At 43.7% G+C, this 20,915-nt stretch overlaps 3 protein-coding genes across 4 annotated transcripts; 1 reads left to right on the top strand and 2 right to left on the bottom strand.

Moving 5' to 3' along the window:
- Nucleotides 1-54: 54 nt before the first annotated feature.
- Nucleotides 55-8,087, bottom strand: plp1a (proteolipid protein 1a). Of its 2 annotated transcripts, none has more exons than XM_084353950.1 (7): nt 7,723-8,087; nt 4,735-4,921; nt 4,432-4,588; nt 3,933-4,101; nt 2,756-2,829; nt 2,584-2,649; nt 55-646 (listed from the first exon to the last, which is right to left on the bottom strand). In XM_084353950.1, the coding sequence occupies exons 1-7, from the start codon at nt 7,724-7,726 to the stop codon at nt 482-484; spliced, it is 822 nt and encodes a 273-aa protein (XP_084210076.1). In that variant the 5' UTR covers nt 7,727-8,087; the 3' UTR covers nt 55-481. The 2 variants fall into 2 exon arrangements, with proteins under 2 accessions (XP_084210076.1, XP_084210077.1); XM_084353951.1 differs by lacking the exon at nt 55-646 and adding an exon at nt 807-2,184 and having other exon boundaries at nt 7,723-8,081.
- LOC311257958 (regulator of cell cycle RGCC) lies at nt 7,330-20,379 on the top strand. Its single transcript, XM_084353952.1, has 6 exons — nt 7,330-7,552; nt 16,137-16,314; nt 17,147-17,311; nt 17,895-17,975; nt 19,151-19,213; nt 19,780-20,379. The coding sequence occupies exons 2-6, from the start codon at nt 16,293-16,295 to the stop codon at nt 19,785-19,787; spliced, it is 339 nt and encodes a 112-aa protein (XP_084210078.1). The 5' UTR covers nt 7,330-7,552; nt 16,137-16,292; the 3' UTR covers nt 19,788-20,379.
- On the bottom strand, nt 10,773-14,098 carry pcdh20l (protocadherin 20-like). Its single transcript, XM_084352422.1, has 2 exons — nt 13,904-14,098; nt 10,773-13,340 (listed from the first exon to the last, which is right to left on the bottom strand). The coding sequence occupies exons 1-2, from the start codon at nt 13,949-13,951 to the stop codon at nt 10,812-10,814; spliced, it is 2,577 nt and encodes an 858-aa protein (XP_084208548.1). The 5' UTR covers nt 13,952-14,098; the 3' UTR covers nt 10,773-10,811.
- Nucleotides 20,380-20,915: the final 536 nt, after the last annotated feature.

The raw sequence follows: 20,915 nt of genomic DNA, 5'->3' as shown, positions 1-20,915 counted from the left end.
TCACACAAGACCTTGAATGTCTTTGAATGACCAAGTATGTGTGGAAACCCGAGAGACAGTGAACGCTGTTTATTTCCCCTTCATTAAAAAGGATATCAAGCATGCACCGCATACTGTGAAATTACACCCAGGCAGAAACAAATACAAAGTTCTCATCGTGTCTGCCTATCAAACTACATATTATAAAGTCTCTGACTTCAGGGAATACAGAGAAAGTATAGGTTCTATAGACATTGGTCAAATGCAGAAAAACATGGGAAATAAGCCCAAATATTGAACAGTTCCCAAGTGCATTTTTACCATTTTACAACTTGAGATGTAACACAAAATAACCTGTTTTTTTATGAAAACATCAAATAATGAAGGGAATTAGTTTAACAGGTACTGCCAAGTTGTACCAATAAACTGGAACACTACAAAATAGTATAATTTTTATGACCAGCTCATAATAAGTACTGATCCTTTAAAGCTACAGGCACTGTCAGGAGATGTCAGATGGGTTTGCAGGGTACGGAGAGCACAGTATCCCTCCTCTGTCTCTCTGCAGCCTCCCAAACAGGTTGTGGCCTCTACTCTCTTGTTTCGCCCTGTGTCTCAGCTTCCTCAGATACACCTGGTTCACAGCCAAGTGAAGGGAACAGTGCACCTGTGGACACAAGAGGAGAGAATACAAAACACCTTACAAAATACCTTGGCCCCCCTGGATGTGGCAGGAAGCCAAGGATGGAGCGCCGGTTAAACACTCTGACACCACACCACACTTTCACAGACAACAGGCAAATATTTTCAGAGGCGCACTGCACAAATACTTCAAAGAATATTCTTTTTATTATCAAATTTTTCCAACACAAAAAAAATAATCATCAAACAGCCAGCTTCAGCTGGACAAATCCACCACTCACAGCTGGTTAAAGCTTCAACCAAATAGAATAATCTAATTATGTCGCAAAGGTTTTGTTAGTATTACCCAGAAGTAAGTGTAAGAGTAGTAGTAAATTCAGCTACAGTAAGTAAAAAGGTGTGTTATACAATAACTACAACAAAATTCCTAAAGAATTAGAGACAAAACAAAGCTGTCCTATCTCTAAAAAGTACCTTAGTCATGCATTAACAGCAGGGGGGACTCATACCTCAACAACGTGTTTTAGGTCGAGGTCACTCAATAAGTTAGCACCTAGTGCTTTTCCCATTTCAAAATTATGAGAGAAACAATTTCAGACCTTTCTAGATCAGAACTAAACAAGTATGTCCCTTTGTCAGAAAGAAACTATTCAAAATCATCTAAAATTCCTTCAGTCTCGTCACTGAATCCATCGTCTCCATTATTCAGAGGGAGCTGGGGGTCATGCAGCAGCATGAGGATGCTGTTGTGTGTGTGGTTGCTGTCCCAGAAGAGCTGCATTGAGGCTCAAGAGAGGTCTAACCCTCTCTTTGTCTGTAGGACCCCCTCCCTTGACATGTAATCTAACCCTTGGCAGACACTCGTAGCGCAGGTGGCCCCCACCACTGGCTCCTTATTGGCTAGCTTTTAAAAACGGGCATGACTCCATTGTTGAGGCTTTTCTCCAGCCCGTGAGAAAAGTCCTGAGGTCAGCGTGAGACTGCAAATGCGTGCTTGTCTGCCACCATGGCAACCAGATGTGAGGGATGGTAACTATGGTAACCTATAATCCCTATACTCCGTAACAGCTGCATTTTAGCTGCACATGTGTTGCAATTTGGGGTTTATTTCTTACATATGTTAATTTTTAGTGGTGTGTTATTTGTGTTCTGAGTGCAACTGGAAGCAGAGATGAATTTTAGACACTAACCTCAGCAAGAGCATTAACTTACAAAATGTTTTGGTGACGTGAAATATTGAAAGATGACTTGCTGCATGTAAAAACAGCAGATAAACCTCACACACATAAAAACAAGAAGAAAAGGAAAAACAAAACAATTACAATCTTCTCAACGAGAAAAGTAAAAATATAAAGACATTTTTAAGAGTCCGTGAACACAGGTGGTTCTGTGCAGTTGATATGGAAAGAGAGCTGTTGCCATCCCTTTAGATCCCCAGGTTGGTGGTGAAGTAATGATAGAGCGGACAGGAAGCTGGCGAGCCTAACACCGTGCACTTATGCCCTTTCTCCCCAGATACCTCAGAACCGCAAAGTTATAGGTGGTTGACACAGTATAGGTGAGCTATGGAGGTACAAGCAGAGACAGGACGTGTCAGAACAAAAGTGAAAAGAAGAAAAATCCACAACACTGAAACACTGCGTATCAGAAAATATGTTAACTTCTAATTTGAGAGCAGATACAATCTGTATAACAGCTTCTGTAATGGAGCATGCGAGTATAATGGGTGCACCATTTGCCTGGCTGCAAAACCACCAGACATTACAGCATTATTATGATGTTTGTGTCAGCTGAGAAAGAGGAACAGAGAGCAATAGTACAAAAGTCATCAGTCATGGAGGCCTGAGATGCCTCGCTGCCTACACTTTGAGCGTCACTAAGTCACATGAGCCATAACACTATTGTTGTACCCCACTGTGGGAGCGCAGCCAAATTGGCCCCGGCTGAAGCATAATCACTCACCAGAGCCAAGAGAGTGATGCCTGCACCGGCGAAGGCAGCAATGTAGAGGTCATAGGTCATCTGGTACTGATAGGAGGAGATTGGCATTAATGGTGATGACATGTTGTCTTCATTTCATGTCAGGTAAATTGTAGAACATGAATGCAGAGCTTGAATAATTTCCTGTTCTTACCTCTCTGGTCTTGCACACAGTGGACAGAGTTATACCACAAGCTTTCCCTGGTACTGCGTTCCACGGCAGGAGCCCTGTTAAACATCAGAGTTCTCCAATCAGTTCTATCTCTAATTGCAGAGACAATCAAAGGATAAGAAGAGCTTTTGAAACCCACTTAGTATTTATGTCATCAAGACAGTCTGAAGAAGTGCCGTGTTCATGTTAATGAAGGAACGTGTCATCCAGTGCAACAGTGTGGCTCATTGTGTGACAATTATGTTTGGTTAGCAACGGTCTCCGGCTCTCGGGATGGTAATGTTGTCTGGATTGCTATGCTATTCGTTACAAACATTCATGTTCCCCTAGAGATTCATTTTAATAACTTTGGTGATCCCTTCACATTCATCTCATGCCATCATCGGGTCAATATGTGTGACCAATGTTATGGTTCAAGTTTTCTTAAATGCCTGCAAGACTTATGCTGTTCCCATCAGCTCTACTTTATGTGCAATGCTAACTATTAGCAAAAGCTAACATGCTAACACACCAATGTAAGACGTTAAAAATGGTAAACATTATAGCATCTAAACATCTTTCTGCATGTTGGCATTGGTGTGGTGAACATTTTAGCATTGCTGTCTTTAGCATTTAGCATCTGTGCCTAAATACAGCTTCAAAGAGCTGCTGGGAGTGCTGTAGACTCTTTGGCCACTTCCAAAACCTAAACTGCTATACTGCCAGAAGAAGATTTAATGTGTCCCAATACATATGTCAAATGCAGTATGCCAAAAATACCAGGATCTCATACTGCATCCTGTAGCATGTTGCAGTATGCAAGCCAGCATGCTTGTCTGGCTATTCTGACCTACAAAACATGTCACATTGACTCAATCACAGAGAGAGCACAGACAAATAGCCTATTAACTGTGTTACATATTACAATGTTTTCTTTTCACTTAGAATTTGGGCTTCAGACTGTGATAGATATGTAAACAAGGGGTTCAAGGCAACGACATGGATTCATGGCACAGAGGAGTAGTAGTAGTACCACTGGTGATACAGGCTGCAGGTAGGAACAATTCATTCATGGTTTTGGTCTTTTTCAAAAACATAGAATTACCAAACTTATCTCTTAACTGAATACAATTTGTGTGATAAGCCAGTCTCAGGTTGACATTATCAGATGTCTTTTTACCATATTGCCTCGCATCAACACACAGCTGGTTGATACTCGCTGGCGTCTCAGTCAGAACATCAATGGTGTGGCAGGTGGCATCCATGTTGTAGAAGAAGTAGACCGGCAGGGCCGAGAAGGCGAACACCATCAGCCACAGCACAGCTAGCACATACGTCACCACGATAAACTATACAAGGGGGGAGCAGAATGAGCATTAGGGTGCATCATAATAATAAACTGATACACAGAAGTAATCCAAGAGAGCGTTTTTATGAGCAGTGACTCACTTAGTGACCACATTTACTTTTTTTTTTCTGATTAGCTTATTATCTCTCTCTGTTTTCCTCCTCGTCTTCCAACCACTCAAACACAAACTGTATGCTTATCTTTGCATGTCCCCAAAGGTTTTTAGCAGCTTTAAGATTTTCGGCTCAGCACCCACCAGGGAGTGATATGTGTATTAATCCCATCCAATCTCTCCAATCCCCTTTACTTGTCCCACTCTGGGCCCTCTCACCGAGGAGCTGAGGCAGCGGCCACACATGGTGCTCCTGAACTCTCCAAAGGTTTGCTTGGCAGCGCTTGTGGTGTAGAAGCCCTCAGCCAAGAGCACGATGCAGTAGAGGAAGAAAAAGGAGGCCAAACCGTAGATGACATACTGGAAATATTGAATGCTGAGGAGAAGGAGGGAAAGGAGAAAGAAAACAGTCAAAATTCATGGTTACAAAGAACCCAAATCTGCTGAATAGAGACTACAGCCCGAGAAATCCCATGGCTAGGTTAGAAGGATGTCACTCAAATAATGGAAATGTTCACTCACATGTAGGCGAGGGTGATGTAGTCCTGAAGGTTACGGGCGAAGTACGTCTCGATGAGCCTCTCCGTCTCCGTGAGCGCCTGGTGTCCACAACCGCAGAAGAGGGCGATGCCAGAGAAACACAGCAGTGTGGCAACCAGGGAGCAGTATGGTATCCCACCCAAACAGCGCATACAGCAGTCATAGCAACCTGTTAGTCAGCAGCGTGAAAGTCAGGGCACATAATTAGCTGATGCATTATGACAGACAGCACAGAGGAAGTACTGGTAGGAAGTACCAAAATACAATTTGTGCACAGCAGATTTTCTTGTCTTACTCTTTCCACTTAGTTAATACTGACCTATACAACCTATAAAAAGGTCAGTTCACCCAAATCATAAAAAAAACAATATGCTCACTTAAAGGGGAGTTCTGGTCTTTCTAATCATGGGTCCTATGATGACTTATTTTGGTGTATAAATGACTAACAAGTACAAAAAGTTTGGAACCGGTCCAGTAGATCGCCTCAGCTGGCAGCCACGACGACACACGCCTTGACAGTCTTCTTAAAAAGCTTGTTTTTGTCACTGCCGTCGTGAGTGTCTGACAACATTATGAAAAGAACCCTTACAGAGATGGATGTTTTTGTTTTGATTAAGATCCTTATTTTATAGCCACGAACAAATCCCTTTACAATAACAGTCATTTTATCACTTCAAACTCAAGATACAAGATAAAACCCACCAAAAGCATCTTGGTTCATCTTCCAACCCCCTCTAAATAAACCTTTAATTCACAGCACTGGAATTATTCTGGCTCTATACTCTGTTTCCCCCCGCTGCTTATTTAATATGTGACCTCTCTCTCACTCCTCTCCTGATATTTTGACATCTACCTGGGTGATTAAGGGTTTATTTCTACCAAACCAGAGTTGGAAATTGCCGTTGCCAGCTGAGGCAATCCACTGGACCAAGTGAGTTATGCACAAAAATAAAATAAACAAAAGGGCCCCAGGTTTAAAAACACCAGAATTCCTCTAACTCCGGTCATGACCATGCAGATAGTTGTGGTTGCATTTGCTCTGGTTTTGAGATATCCCTGTGAGAGCTTAGCCTCCACCACAAGTAGACGATGGGTATTTTTTTTGTGCGACTCATGACTAGGATTTCAAATACAATAAAACTTTCATTATTGATGACTCCTTTATTCCTTTGGCCTAAAAATGTCCAGAAATGGTGATTACATGTCTTCCACAGCTTCTCAGAGCCCGAGGTGACATCTTCAAAAGACATGTTTTGTCCAAAATAGTCAGATTCAGATAACAGAGGCAAATCCTCACACTGGAGAATTGATTATCAAATTTTTTGATGATAAATTCACTGTGGAACCGCCATTAAATTCGTCAAGAAAATGATTCAGAACATTCAGCTTCTCAGTCCAGATGTTGAATAATTCATAGAACGTGTCGACTGTTTAATAGTGACTGTTTCTTTGATAAAAACTAGGTCCCAGGAAAAAAAAGTGTACTGGTGCCATCACTGCATCATGCAGAACAACAGGATTTTTTTTTTTTTAAATGGTGTGAACAACACATGACATTGCTTTCAGTTAGAGTGGAGGCTGAAGGATATCTCAAAATCTCTGCACATGAAACTAAAACCATTTGCATACCTAGATTACACTGGGATTCAATCTTAACGTTTGAAAACAACCTTTCAAAGACAATTTGCTCTCGCTACTGTGTCACTACTAATCGAGCTGCAGCTGCAAACACTTTGGTTCCCTCGGTAAAGCTCTCCCTAATAGTCATGTGCCGTTTGAATGGGTGCCAAGGGCCAAGGGCATGGGGATGTGTCTGCTCTGACCCCAGCTCGCACCCTGACTCCATTCAGCAGGCAGCATGGGGAGTGTGAGAAAAGGGGGAGGACAGAGAGGAGAGACAAAGTGAAGGCGAGAGAGAGGCTGCTTTTGTGACCGCAGAGACAACAGTCTTTGTCCCACAGCTTCATGGGGGTACAAGGGCCACCAATGTCAAGCAAACAAAGACCAGAGGCACCTCTATGCTTGACACAGACACAGACACACACACACATAGACTTCCTTCTGGAGAGACACACGGGAACAAGAAAGCGATAGTTGGGAGCTGTCTGTGCTGGAAGAGGATGGAGAGAGCAAAAGCTACGAGCAAACAATGCAACTGTGTGCATGTGTGCCATTACACGCTCGCATGCGTGCATCCACACGGACACGCACAATGGAGGCAGACAGACTGTAGCTGGTACCATTACAGTAAACACAGATGGCAGGAGGGGCACAGAGATAGCTCTTTAATTGCACACATCTACATGTTGGCTGCGTGTGTGTGTGTGTGTGTGTGTGTGTTTGTGTCAAACTGTCAGAGTTTGCGTTTAAAAAGATAAACTGTGAGAAAACTAGCAAATAAGAGACACATTTTCAGGATCATGTCATGATGAAGAAGGTTGTCAATTAGGTAAATTGCACACATTTCTATGTGCAAAGTAATCCTGGTCAACACAACAAGAAGAATAACAGGATGTACATAAATCAGCTCAGATACACCTTGCACCAATTAACTAATTAATGACATCACCAGTCTGGAGCCCTCTGGATCGACGCTGCTCACAGTCTCTACACACAAATGAAAATACAGGCCTCCTTCTGGTGGAAAGAAGAAAAAAAAAAGCCAAGCTGAGGCCAAGTTCGGCTCTTTAAAAATTGAGAAAGATTGCGACCGAAAGCAGATGCGACAAGGCTCCTCTGAAAGCAGTCCTGCCATCTCAAGCATGAAATAAATCTCATAATATCGGTGGAGCATCAGCCGGTGAGTAGCCGACCTCTAAACTGACAAAAACTTAATAACTCCTGATGCCCTCTCACAGTCGCTCCCATTCATATCAGCGCGCAATCACGTCAAATAAAATGCAAATCTGATGTGGAGAAGTATTCAATCCGCTAGAAGCTAACGGAGGTAAAGTGGCTGGAGCTGCTTACCCATGTCTGGAAGGATGCGTTCAGGAACTTGTTGGCTCTGCTGCTGCTGCCTGCACTGCAGCTGGTCCGCTGATGATATGCGCCACTTGTCTTCGGCCCCCGTATATCAATCTCAACTCGCTTTCTGTTCCCCCCAACAATGGACAGACCCGCTGATGACTGCGAGCGAAATCTTAAAGAAACAATGTCGCTTTTCAATGAACTTCAAGGCGGAGAATAATGAGGAGGTCAAGGTTCTCGACGCTTGCAGAAATTTCCTTGAGTTCATTGTTGACGCGTATTTGCATATAGAGAGCATCTTGCAGCCTCTTATGCAAATACAGGAGAAGGGAAGTTGTTTGTTCATGGAAAACACTAACTTTCCTCTTCTGTGAGGTGGGTATCCAAACTCTAGGGCATATACAGTGACTGGATCGCCAAGGCCCCTTTGTTTCAAAAAGCCCATGGCAACATTTCCAGCCTGATAAATAAAACCAAATGAGAAACGGCTCATGAATCATGCAGATGGTCCGTGGGAATAATGAGATGCTGCATGTCCATGTACAGTGAAGTGATACACCATCAGCATGAGCCTGTGGACAGTCAGGTTGTGCCCGCCAGGCTTGAGGACCTGTCAGATGCTATCTTTTAGACGGCAGTGTTTGAGGTACAAGAATGAAAAATGAAAGTTATAATGTCCCAGCCGACAAAGTGATAAGGGCTTTGTATCACTGCCCATTCAGTCCTGGAATGTGCCTTTCTAAAAAGCAAGCTGACAGACCATGAACGTGTGGATAACACAGTGGTGCCTTTTAATGTTGAATGGTTGAGGGACAATGAGAGGTATCGCTCAGCATCACCACAGCCAGGTCCTTTGATAAGAAAAACATCAGTGGTATTTTAATTGGACTGAATTGTCATGTTATCTGTGATCATAAAACCCCCGATGTGTATCTCAGAAGTAATCCACAAGGTTTTTGGGACGGGGCCAGCTGGTTTCTGTGGCCATGTCAGCTCACGCAACCCTGTAACCCACTATCAAATGTGCAGCCTGAGAGAGAGAAAATCAGATTAAAATGAGATGTGCTGTGAGTGGAGCAGAGCAGAGCAGCAGGCAGCAGGGAAACATCACTGATCTCAGGCGACCTGACTGTGGTGGAGTGAGAGACTGTCCTCTGATTCATCTCCACCCTCTGGCCAAATACCAGAAATAAAGAGCCAGATTTTCTGGCTTCATCTGTGCCCAGCAGATGGCAGGCTTTCTCCTGCCACAGCATGTGTACAGTAGTAGGCACATGGGGAGTTTCATCCAACAACAAACACTGCTCTTTTTTTTTTTTCTTTTTCTTTGAAGAGAAGTCAGCTTCGTCTAGAGGCACATCTCAACATGATGCTCCACATCAAAAACATCTGGTTTAGGCCTGTTTTTAATATCAATTTGTACACGTTTTAACAAATGAATGAAGCATCTTGATATACTATCTTTACATGAGGTTGTATCCTTATGTGAAAGGGGGACTATGTAGTTTTGGAGAAGAAATTCAAATTCAGAGTTTTTATATTTAGTATAATTAGATATTTATCTTTTCCATAACTGAATAAACAAGCTGTTCTCAGAGGAAAATAAGGTCCCCAGGACACTGTTTGAAGCTAGTAAGGTGGCGGGCTCTGCCAAATATGAACAAAGTAAACAGTATGAAATTGTGTTGTCCTTTAAGGTCAGTTTGTTTATTTAGTTTAATCAGTCATGAAAACAAAGAGTTTGTTTGGTCAGTTTGTTTAGGCGCAACAAAATCAGTCTGTGAAGATCTTTCCCTCTGATTAAAATGTCTTTCCCAAAACTACATGTGCACCTTTTTTTAAAATGCTTCTTTAATTTCCCATTTTTCCTATGGAGTCCTTTTCCCCCTCTCAGCTAATGTAACAAGTCTCACAGTACAACCCTATTAGATTATTTATTTTTCGAGCTGCTAGCTCAGAAATCCTCAGAGAAACACCAGTCATGTTATACAAGCCTTGTTCTCCACTAACCAGGTTGTTATACACTGTGTTTTTCACAGGCTCTGACTTCCCCTCTCTCCTCTAACGCAGGTCTGTCTTGAAAGGATCGCTCAATAGTTTATGATGCCGTAAAGATTAAAAACTGTTAAAAGCTGAAACAATCAGCCTGCCGTCGTTGTGTAAATGTGTGTTGAGATTTTGTAAACACATTTTACCCCGACTCATTCATACTTTATGCATCACTTAACCTGGTTTGATATCTCAATTGTTCCCCGGCATACAAATGTATCAGCAACACATGAGAGCGACCGCCTTTTGTAAAGATTTCTTTTGAACACAGCGTGATTTCACTCCGAACATCTGTCATCAAAACAATAAGCGTGTTGGGTTACTGGGTGCAGTACAGTAGGGTTTTCCGCCCTTTTGGGTGCAATCCAGCGCCGTGGGTGAGAAGCAGAGCTACTGGGTAACAGGTGTGAGGCGGTGACTTGAGATGGTGGTGTGCCTTCCCTCTGCCGCCTCTCACCTGTCCACAGCTGCTCTCCGCCCTCCTGTGGTCATCTCAGAGCTGCTTCTTGAGAGACTTTCATCACCTCCCCACCGGAGGAACATTAAACCCCTTTTGTGTGTCTAAATACTTTAGACTCGCCATCACTCAGAGTCAGAAATCTGAGAAAGGCCCAATCAACTTAACGGGCCATTACCTCAGTCCTCCTTCTCGCTGCAGGGGTCATAGAGTGTAATACTGGTATTTTTTGCAAAGCCTTGCTATGACATGCTCTATCCTGATGTGGATAATACTGTATACGTAATGTGTACATAGAGTTTTGAGGCACTAGGAGTAAGTCTGAGCGTGTTGAAATACCTCACTTATCAGATGTATGCTTTTCTGCTAACTCTTATCAGAAAATGGTTCAACGTATTTCCACAGAATTGTGCAGTTCTGTTGTTGACAAATGTTTGAGTACACAGCGTGTCAGAACAATTCAGCAAATTTGGTTATTAAAATGCAAGAAGCCTTGGACAAATATTCAGAATGTCTTTAATTCACAGGCTGATTTCATCCTTGACACAGCGCGAGTGAGGATTACACACATTGCTTTGTTCTGTTAGTCATCAGAGTAATATTTGTCTTTGAGCCTGAGTGGAATCTCATTCTCCTCAACGTGCCACCTCTTGCTCTGCTGTACACTCCTTCTCCTCAGTTTCAGGTATAACACAGCTGTCACCATGAGCAAAAACGTTGATACCAGCATCATGCCCACGCCAACTAACAGTATCGGCTGAGCAGATCTGGTGTCCTCCACCTCACAGATGGGGGCCTTTGAGGGGGTTTGAACCAAATCAGGTGTCCCTGTCCAGGTGGGCTCCCTGTCCAAATGGCAGGGCTCCACACTCTCATTGACCAACAGATTCACCCAGACAGTGGTATAAAGCGGGGTTGGTTTCCCCCCATCTCTGACCACAATGAACAGGTGATGCATTCCCAGGTCCTTGTGTAGAAGTTGCTGAGCTACGGTGATGTTCCCTGACCTTGAATCCACCTGGAAGGGGCACCTGTTCTGCTCTGGCGCCACAACAGTGTACGTAATCTCCGAATTCAGTCCTGAGTCCTCATCGATGGCATAGATCTTTGTTATCATGGTGCCTGTGATGGTTTCTGGAGAGATGGTCAGACATGAGGCATTGCTGCTGGGAAGGATCACTTTCGGCTGGTTGTCATTGATGTCCTGCACAAAGATAGTTATCCTGGCAGTGGAAGTCAAAGCGGCCGGCTGTCCGTGATCGCTGGCCAGCAGGTAGAGTTCATAGCGGTCCTCTGTCTCGCGGTCCAAGTCGGTGGTGGTGCGCAGTGTCCCCTGAGTGTTATCCACAACAAAAGGTCCACTGCTGTTTACAACATGCAACTCTGTGTTCCCGTTCTCCCCTTCGTCTGGGTCCGTCACCCCAAACACCCCCACCTGGGCGAACGGTGGTACATTCTCAGGGATGAAAAACATGAAGTGAGGGGTGAGAAAAACAGGTGCATTGTCATTCTGGTCCAGGACACGAATGGATACTGTGGCAGCTGACTCCAAGGGAGGGGAGCCTCTATCTCTTGCAAACACAAGGAGGCTGTGTATGCTCTGCTGTTCCCTATCCAGAGAGGCTGATACAGACAGTTGACCTGTCGTGGGGTCAATATTAAAGATGGCAGATGTGCGTTTGTCCAGCCTGTAGGTCACCTTGCCGTTGTTTCCACTGTCTGCATCTGAAGCGGAGACCTGCAGCAGCATCGTCCCCGGCCGATTGTTTTCCTCCACCTCCAGCTGATAGTGTGTGTGGAGAAAATGCGGAGCATTATCATTGACATCTGCCACCATCACTCTGATCAAACGGCTGGATTGAGCAATCACATTCCCATCAGTTGATCTGCGATGCGCTACCAGAGAAATATGATGTTCCCTTCTCGTCTCATAGTCTAGAGGCTCTGATGTGGAAAGCAGATATTTGCCATTCTGCAGGCTCAAAGTGAAAGGCACTCCTTCGCTGTCGATGGCAAGAGATGAGCCTTTGAAGCTGCTGCCAACCATGAGCTCTAAAACGGCTAAGACAGTGGGGGGCTGGTTCTCTGGTAACACCATAGTCTGGTTTTGATGCTCCGCTATGAACCCGATCTTGATCGTCAGCTCTTGGTTCGCCTTGGGGAGCACGGATACGGTTACCTGAGTGTCTGCTGGGGGGCAGTGATGGCCACTTGCTAACACTTTCAACAGCAGCTCCTCTGAGTTGTCACTCTGGAGGTCCTGTGCTAGTCTGATGTACCCAGTGAGGCTGTCGAGGCTAAAGAGCTTCTTGGCCCGCTCAGAGACTTTGGGACTGAGGGAGTAAACGATATCAGCGTTCGGGCCTGAATCTGGGTCTGTGGCCCTGACCTGAGCAACCAGTGTGTTCTTCGAGGAGTCTCCGGGGATGGTGACACTGCGGGGGCTGTCAGGGCTAAAGCTTGGACAGTTGTCATTCACATCTGTCACTGTTACTATTAAAGCTGCTGTGGCACTTAAAGGGTCTGAGCCGCAGTCGGTGGCTACCACTGCCATCTGATACAGGTCTCGTATCTCCCTATCCAGAGCTGTTTGCACGACCAGCGTGATGACATTCCCATCTTCCTCAACTTTTAAACTGAAAACTCCATCAGAGTCCTCTAGGTGGTAATGCAGCTCGCCGTTATGTCCGACATCCTTGTCCTGAGCCTGGTCATCCAAAAAGAAACTGGTCCCCACAGTGACATCCTCAGACACCCTCAGGTGTATTTCACTATTTTCGAAATGAGGCGCATTGTCATTGATGTCTTCTATGATCACAGGAAACTGTATAAGGTCTCCTGAGGGCCCCACTACAGCATTGTGTAGAATAATGCATTCCTCAGCTTTTGTCTCCTCGGGGCAGAGGGCCTCGCGATCCATCTTTTGCTCAGTGGTGTAGAAATTGCCAGTGTTTTTGTCCATCCACATATACTCCTGGGTCAGGAGCTGGTACGGAGGTGGAAAGTGTTTACTAAGCGACCCAACCAGAATACCAGGCTCCTGTTCCTCCGGGATGGAAAACCCGACAGAATCGCATATGATCTGCCGGAGATGGACCACAACCAGCAGACTCTGACGGGAGAGGAAACAAACTGTGAAAACCTTTTTAGAGCAGCTGTATTTTTGATTTTGGTTATGACTTGACAGACTCTTTGTTGCACTTGAAACTGACAGGGTATGGAGGTTTTCCCCTGGTGGTGATAAGGTTTAAACTGCATGCCTCAGTGAGCTCTTTTAAAAGCAGGCAACTGCACAATGAAGGTAATGTGATGCCCCTCACTTATCTTCAACCAATTACACACACACACACACACACACACACACACACACACACACACACACACACACACACACACACAAGCAAATGACATAGCATGTATTTGACATTTAAAAAAATCACATTTGCATATAATTGAGAATTTTCACAAATCTGTTTTTCTTCTAATATTTAAGTTTCTTTGAATGTGCATCTGTTTTCAAATTGCTCAAAAACTCTTTGAGTGCCTCTCCAGGTGCTCTATCACACATTCAGTGCACTTACATCTCTCATAATCATCTAAAAAATCCGATGCACTCGGATAGTAATTGGATACCAACAGAATGGAAAATCCTCGCATCGCTTTTGACTCACTGACCTGCAGTAGTCCGGCCCAGCTCATATTATCAGGAGTCCCATGGCCCATCGCCCTCACACATGTTACCCAAGTTCCCCAGCAGCAAGTGAACGCCGGGGACAGAGGCAGCAACCTAAACCTGCACAGCTGAAGGCATGATTCATTACATGCCCCTCCTACAAACACTTACCTTGCGTGCCAGACTGACACAGGAGAAGGCAGAGGAACAACAGGTTTACCTGAATGATTTCAACATGTATTTGGAGCAATTGGTGCGTTTCCAAAGATACAATGAGTAAGCAATCAGGCATGCGTTATGTCTGTTCTGTAAACTACGTGGGGCAGGATTAATGTGCTAATACCAAATGTGCTTACACGTCCATTTTTAATAGCACACCTGCCACTTGTTTGTTTAACCACCTCATAATGTTTTAACCGCCTCTGAAACCTTTTTTTTTCTCTGCGGCTGTTTTCTTCAGTCCAGGGAGATCAAATGTGTATAAATAACATTAACGTTGTTCTTGCTGTATTCACATCTGAACATATAGACTTGTAGTTTCTTCTGTAGACGAACATTACATGCATTACATTTATCTGACAGCTTTAGTTACCTTAGATTTTAGATTGAAACGATGTCGTAAAACCTGATTTTTCAGTTTAAAGGTGCAAAATGCAAGATTTTTTTTTTCTCCTCCTCCCTGTGGTCCAAAGCTCCTGCGTTAGCAACGTAAACAACACCCAACACTTTTCCAGCGCTCCAAGCTCCGAGTCTGGACCACTAGCTGCACCACTGACTGAGCTAAATAGCTACAGTTAGAGGCAGTTAGTGGTTACTCTGTTCCCTCCCATCAGTTTGGAGGATGGACTCAACAGGTGGCCAATTCTTACATATTGCACCTTTTTTTAAACTGCGAAACAGTATAATAAGTAAATAAATTACAGTACACCTGTGTCAACTATAACCGTACTTGACAACCCTGTTGACAGCGTGTAGTCTGCTGTACTGCTGCGCCTCGTCCTCCTCAGTGAGTGAGAGACGGACAAGAAACTGTTGAGGAGGAAGAATATTTAAACAAACTTCAGACCCTGGAGAGAACATTTCCCGTTTCTCACATACATTTTTAAAGGAAAGGGGCTGTAAATTCTGCCACATCAACTTTTCTGTCAGTCTCCATCAAAAGGGTGACAAACAGGGCAGTGGCATGCGCAGACTCTGAAGGGTAGTGTCAAAAAATGAATAAATGAATGGAAAGTGATGAATATTACTTCATGTCACATATTTATGGGAGTTTACACGAGAGGGTGAATTATTCTGCGTTGTTTTCTGAGATTTTAAAGTAAAATTCCAATTATTTGACATCAAAATGCTGTTGCATTTTATGATTTTGTTATCATCATTCTTTAAATTTCACCAGGATGCAGGAACACTTTTTCAGGGGTTGGACCACCACAGTCTGCTTTTGTTTTGAGTCAAGGTTGGCAAGTATGACTATAACATCCCAACAATATTATATAATATAATATTCTGCATAACAAGCACTTGTGACACCTTTTAGTTGATGTGATTTACACTGCGGTATAACTAACTGAAGGATCAGAGTGCTGCTTCTATCACTGGTGAACATGCAAAGCTACTTCACAGAAAATTGCATAATATGGCTCATGGACTTGAACAGCTGTTCTGTGGGAGTCTGAACAGAAATTGCCCGTGAGGGGCCTCTGTCGGCAGAGCAGAGTACTGCGCCACTAACAGCAGAATTATCATATTTAAAAGTTTGGTTTGGACACACTGAGAGACCTCAGTCTTTTTTATACGTAAGTGACCTTTTTTTTGGTTGTCACATTCACACTCACTATCAATCACAACTATTCAGTTAATCTAAATATAAAATGGGCTAATATATAAAAAGATTTTTCTTAAATTAGTTTTAGGATGACCAGACCTGCACTGTGTGACAAAGCCCTTTAGAAAGTAAATTTAATTCTTCAGTAAAGCTTCACTCAAACTCAGAATGACTCTTTAAGGTCCTCAGTAAAATCCTTTTGCTGCTTGTGCCAAAAACAGGATAAATCTCTCCTGAATAGTCACACTCAACGAGTAACTTCTACAGTCTACACAAAGTCTTAATTTAAACTCGTTGTGGGGTGGGGGAAAAAGAGTGTAAAGTCTCGGTCTGAGTTGCATAACGGCTTATTTCGGTCTGCCTCATTTGCGTATGGCTTTCCTTTTTAACTTTCCGCCCACTTTTTCCAGTTACAGCAGACCTCTGAGGTTTCTCTGACACATGATTGGCTGCTCCGCCGTGTGGAGGCGCCTTTATAATAAACTGCAGCTGCTGTCAGCTTGTAACCGTTCAGACACACACAGCAGCCGACCTGACCTGGTGGTATTTTATTTCACTGCTCCAACATGTCCTCAGACATTTCCACAGGTAAGTCCTGACTACAACTCCAGACACTAAAGGATGATGCGGTGATGGGCCTTTAACAGCTAACATAAGGCTTTAAGAGAGGCTGTAACCTTTATTTAACCTCTTTAAACACCATCTTACTTAATACCTTTTATACATCCCATCACGTTAATACAAATTGAAGCTACACTGAGGGATGGAGCACTTTTACGTCTCGTTTTTTTGTTTTTTTCATACTTTTAATATCCCCCCCTTTTAAAAAAGTGTCATTATTTCTTAAAGGCTGAATTCTTTCATAACATTGTTACAATTTATTTGTGCTTTTTACTGCAGCTATTTGCTGTTAAAGCTCTGTCATATTTATATTAGCCTAATGAAATAACTGTGCGATGGTTAAATTTAGGCGTGTTCATCCCAAGCTGCCTCTGCATTTATTCAAGAAATGGCCCGTTGCTTCATTGCAGACTAAAGCAGAGAAGTTTGACTTAAAATGTAATATTTGTTTATCACAGTTTGCAGGTGCTTTTTACAGGCTGTTAGATGTTTTATATGCCTCATGGGCTATTGGGTTTATTTTCAAATGATCTGATACAACCCACTGACATAAACTGCAGAGTTTTTGGGTTTTTTTTTGGCTTTTAGCTTTTATCAAATTTAATTCTCACCCAGAAGATATTTATGCCCCAAGTCATTTCTTACATTCAGATGTATCAAAGATCTTTGAGATGTTTGTTTGTTTAAATCAGGGCTTTAAAATGTTGTTTTCTTCTATTTTACTCAACCCGAGAGGATCTCAACATTTTCCTTCAGCGGAGTAATGTGGTTTCTCTCTCTGCTGTCACATTTTCCGCAGACTTGGAGCTCGAGCTGGGCGAGCTGCTGCAGGAGTTCCAGGATGTGGTGGAGGAGATGAAGGCTCCCTCTCAGAGCAGACCTCACGTGTACCAGCACATCCTGCAAGAGGCCAAGAGCCGCACGGGGCCGGGGGACGACAGCGGAGTCGAGGACTCCGATTACAGTGAGTGATTGTCACCGTAGAGCAGTGTTACCGTGAGGTAATATTTGCTGATTGTTCAGAGCGCTGGGAAGAAAAGACATTATTTAGTGCATCATTTGCTGGTGGGTGAGGTGGTATGGAGTCCCCATGGGTGCCCCTTTATCAGTCCAAACAACTGCAGCTTGACACTTTTAATTTGCATGAAATTAGCGGTACAAGAGGACACATCCCTGTACACTTCTGTAAAGTGGCTCTTTTGCTCATGACAATACCGTCTCTGCGTACTGCAATGAACTGCAATTACGGATAACCCATCTCCTGTAATTGTCTTTTTTTGTTGTTGGAGCAGCCGTCGTGCGTTTGTCGACGGTTATGAGATAAAAGAAGACGGTGTGTTTTTCTGCTCCCACGTGTCGTCATTATTGAAAGTATTTTGGCCCCCTAACGTTTCAAAAGCACTCAGGAGTCACTAACGGCGAACACGTGTTTACCTTCACTTTACTGCATGTTATTATCATTATGTGCAACTGTTGTTGATCATTTGCATGTGCTGGCTTTCTGTTTATTATCTCCACTCACTCCCTCCTCACCTCCCTCCCTCCAGGCAGCGAAGCTTCTTTGGGAAACAGTTTGAACACCAGCGAGGAGGAGCTTCACACAGCAGGGATAACGTTGGCACCGAAAGGTACTAGAGACTCCCATCAGCCGATCTCCATCCAGATAGCCCCTCGTTCTTGCAGTGATCACTATCACTTCTGCTCTGATCACTATCACAGCCACACAAAAGCCTCCTCTACATTAGGCTGGGAGCTCTTTTGTTTTTACACAACAAAGCTCCTGCCGCTGTGACTGCGATGTCTCAGCTCCCCCCCCCCACCCCCTCTCCAAGTCTCCTGCTGGGGTTATTTGTGCTGTTATGTTTCGCAGGGAGACCGGCTCAGGTGTGTTTGAATGACACAGACTGCTGTTACATCTGAATGGATGAAAACAAGGAGGTGTCATTCACTCTGTCTGTGTTTACACAGGATACCTAAAAAGGATAGGTTTACCCAAAAGCGAAAATCCTGTCATGTAATCACCCTCATGCCGATGGAAAGTCAGCATCGCGGCACCCTCCTAAACAACTGAAGTCAATGGGGACTTCAGATAAAATGGCTCCATGCAGCTCGTCTCGGTGTAATTCAAGTCTCTGGAAGCCCTGAGATCCCAAATTGATTTTAAAAGATGTTATTTACACTCCTCTTAAGCCAACATCTTCACTGTAGCTGCCAAGCTAAAAGCCTTAGCGTGCACTTAGTCTAAAGTGAGTGCAGAAACTCAAGGGTTTAAATAATGTCTTTTCAAACCAATTTTGTATCTCTGGGCTTTTGGAGACTTGAATTACACCCGGACAAGCTATATGGAGCCATTTTATGTTTGTTTTTGTTTTTTTTACATTTATTAAGTCCACATCTACTTCAGTTGTTTAGGAGAACACTGCAACACTGTTTTTCTGTGAAGCTCCAGAAATGTTCTGTGGACTACAGCCAACGTTTCATCACCATGAAGCTGAGAAGTTAATGACTGAATTTTTTGGATGAACTTAACCTTGAACATATCAACAATAGAGATCCTGTTTTGAGCCATCAAGCTGTTAATGTGTCACCAGCTTTATCTCAGTTTGTATTAAAGAAGCTGAAAATGTACTTTTTGTCCGTCTGTGTGATTCTGGGACTTAGATTAGCTTTCAGCTTCTGGTCCAAAGGAAATACCATCGAACTGAGCTGCACTTCTCCACAAAAATGTTCCACTGCTGTCTGTTTTTTTTTTTTTTTTTTCTCTACTGCAGTTTCTCAAATTTTTTCTCTCCTCTTTCTGCAGCCAAGCTGGGAGACACGAGTGAACTCGAGAGTTTCATCAACATGTTGGACCAGGAACTCGCAGGTACGAATTTAAGAGAATTTTACCCCATATCATTCAATCTGTTCTTTATCCGTTTTGGACTAAAGCTGACAAGCCCAGCAGGCTGCGGTGTGTAATATTGGCAGAGACGCTGACAGAGTGCACGTTGCACACTGAACAACAGAGTGTGTACTAGTAGGCACTTTGTTTCTACCTCGTATTGCTCCCACAGTTTATCTCTGAGCACCTCTTGTGTGTAAATGCCATGTCTGGGGACTCAGGTGGTCTATCTACACGACCTTTAGTGATAATGGCATACTTGAATACATGAGGACCATGATCCTGCTATCAGCACTAAAGCAGTGGTGTTTCAGAGGCCCGTGAACACATGCGTGGCCCTGTGCACAAACCACACAGAACAAAACATACATCCTCTGCTATCAGTGGTCTCGACGCAGAGAGAATTAATGGTACAAACTAATCGGAACTCCCCCTGTATCTCTACGAGGCTCACTTATTAGTCGGTGCATGTTTGCGTGCGTGTTAATATGCCCGTGTGCTTGTTCTCCGAGCTTCTGCAGCTTTCTCATCCTCTTTCTCTTTTGCAGATATGTGAAGCGAGAGAGAAAAAAGCGAACCACGTAGACGGTGGGGGAGAAACAGGCCGGGGGCGACACGGCCGGCTACTGCTGAGCAGATCTACACCAGAGCAGATCTGAGGGAGCAAAACGCTCCCCTGGCTGGGGGAAAAGGTTAACATCAGAAATTAAAAGGGCACTCCATTCCAAAATGCTAGAACACCCTCAGACCCCTGGCGACGCCGCGTCCAGCCGGCAAGACGACGATCCCCGCAGCATTAGATCCAAGATGTGTGACATATTCTCGGAACTAGACTCCCATCTGTCCGGGAAGAGGAAGAAGACGCTGCCGAGAGTACAGGAGGCAGATTTCAAATTCCCATAAATACGAAAGGGCCCTCAATCCTCAGTGCCATCTTTATTTTTTCAAGACGGCTGATTTCTGTTTAGCTCAAAATTACAAATGGCACTTTAATTTTTAACTGATGTCAATTCAAACTCATTCAGATCTGCTGTGTAAATCATTTGTGTCAATTTTTCTTGTGTACAGTTCTTGTTGATAATCTGTTTTTTAATATACGTTGTTGTACAGATGAATGCACACATAAATAAAGCTGAATTTTGATTGAATGCCGGAATATATTTCATTTCTTCTGTTGATAAATAGAAGAAGAAACTGCTGGCCACATCCAGTTCGACACAGACGCACTGTTGAAAGCCTTTTATTTTTCTAAAAAAAAAAAAAAAAAAACTCCTGACAGTACTGACAACAAATTATATTCACCGTGCCTACACCTTCACTATCCCCTAAATTGACTGTTGCTACTGTCACACCACATGTCCCAGGAGCCTCTCTCCCATTCTTCTTTGTTTGTACCTATGCTTCCCGTACGTCTGCTCTGATTACGCTTTGAGTTTCACTTCTGCCACCGAATCAGGAAACCCACAAATTTAGCTCAGGCGCCATGTGAAGACAGCTTAAAAGGGAAGTGCGTCAGTTGTGCTCTGAGAAACAATGCTTATTTAGACTTTGTGCAGTAATTCTCATGCGGGGGCTTTTGACTCTGCTATAACTTATCCCACCAATTACGAGCTTTGCACACAGGGAAGGAAACTGTTCTGGTTAGTAATAGTGCGTCTTGGTGGTGTCCTAGCTGTGACTTTTC

The sequence above is a fragment of the Pagrus pagrus genome, assembly GCF_965226575.1.
Source record: "Pagrus pagrus genome assembly, chromosome: 5".
Lineage (NCBI taxonomy): Eukaryota > Metazoa > Chordata > Actinopteri > Spariformes > Sparidae > Pagrus > Pagrus pagrus.
This window is presented reverse-complemented; position numbering and strand designations above follow the sequence as displayed.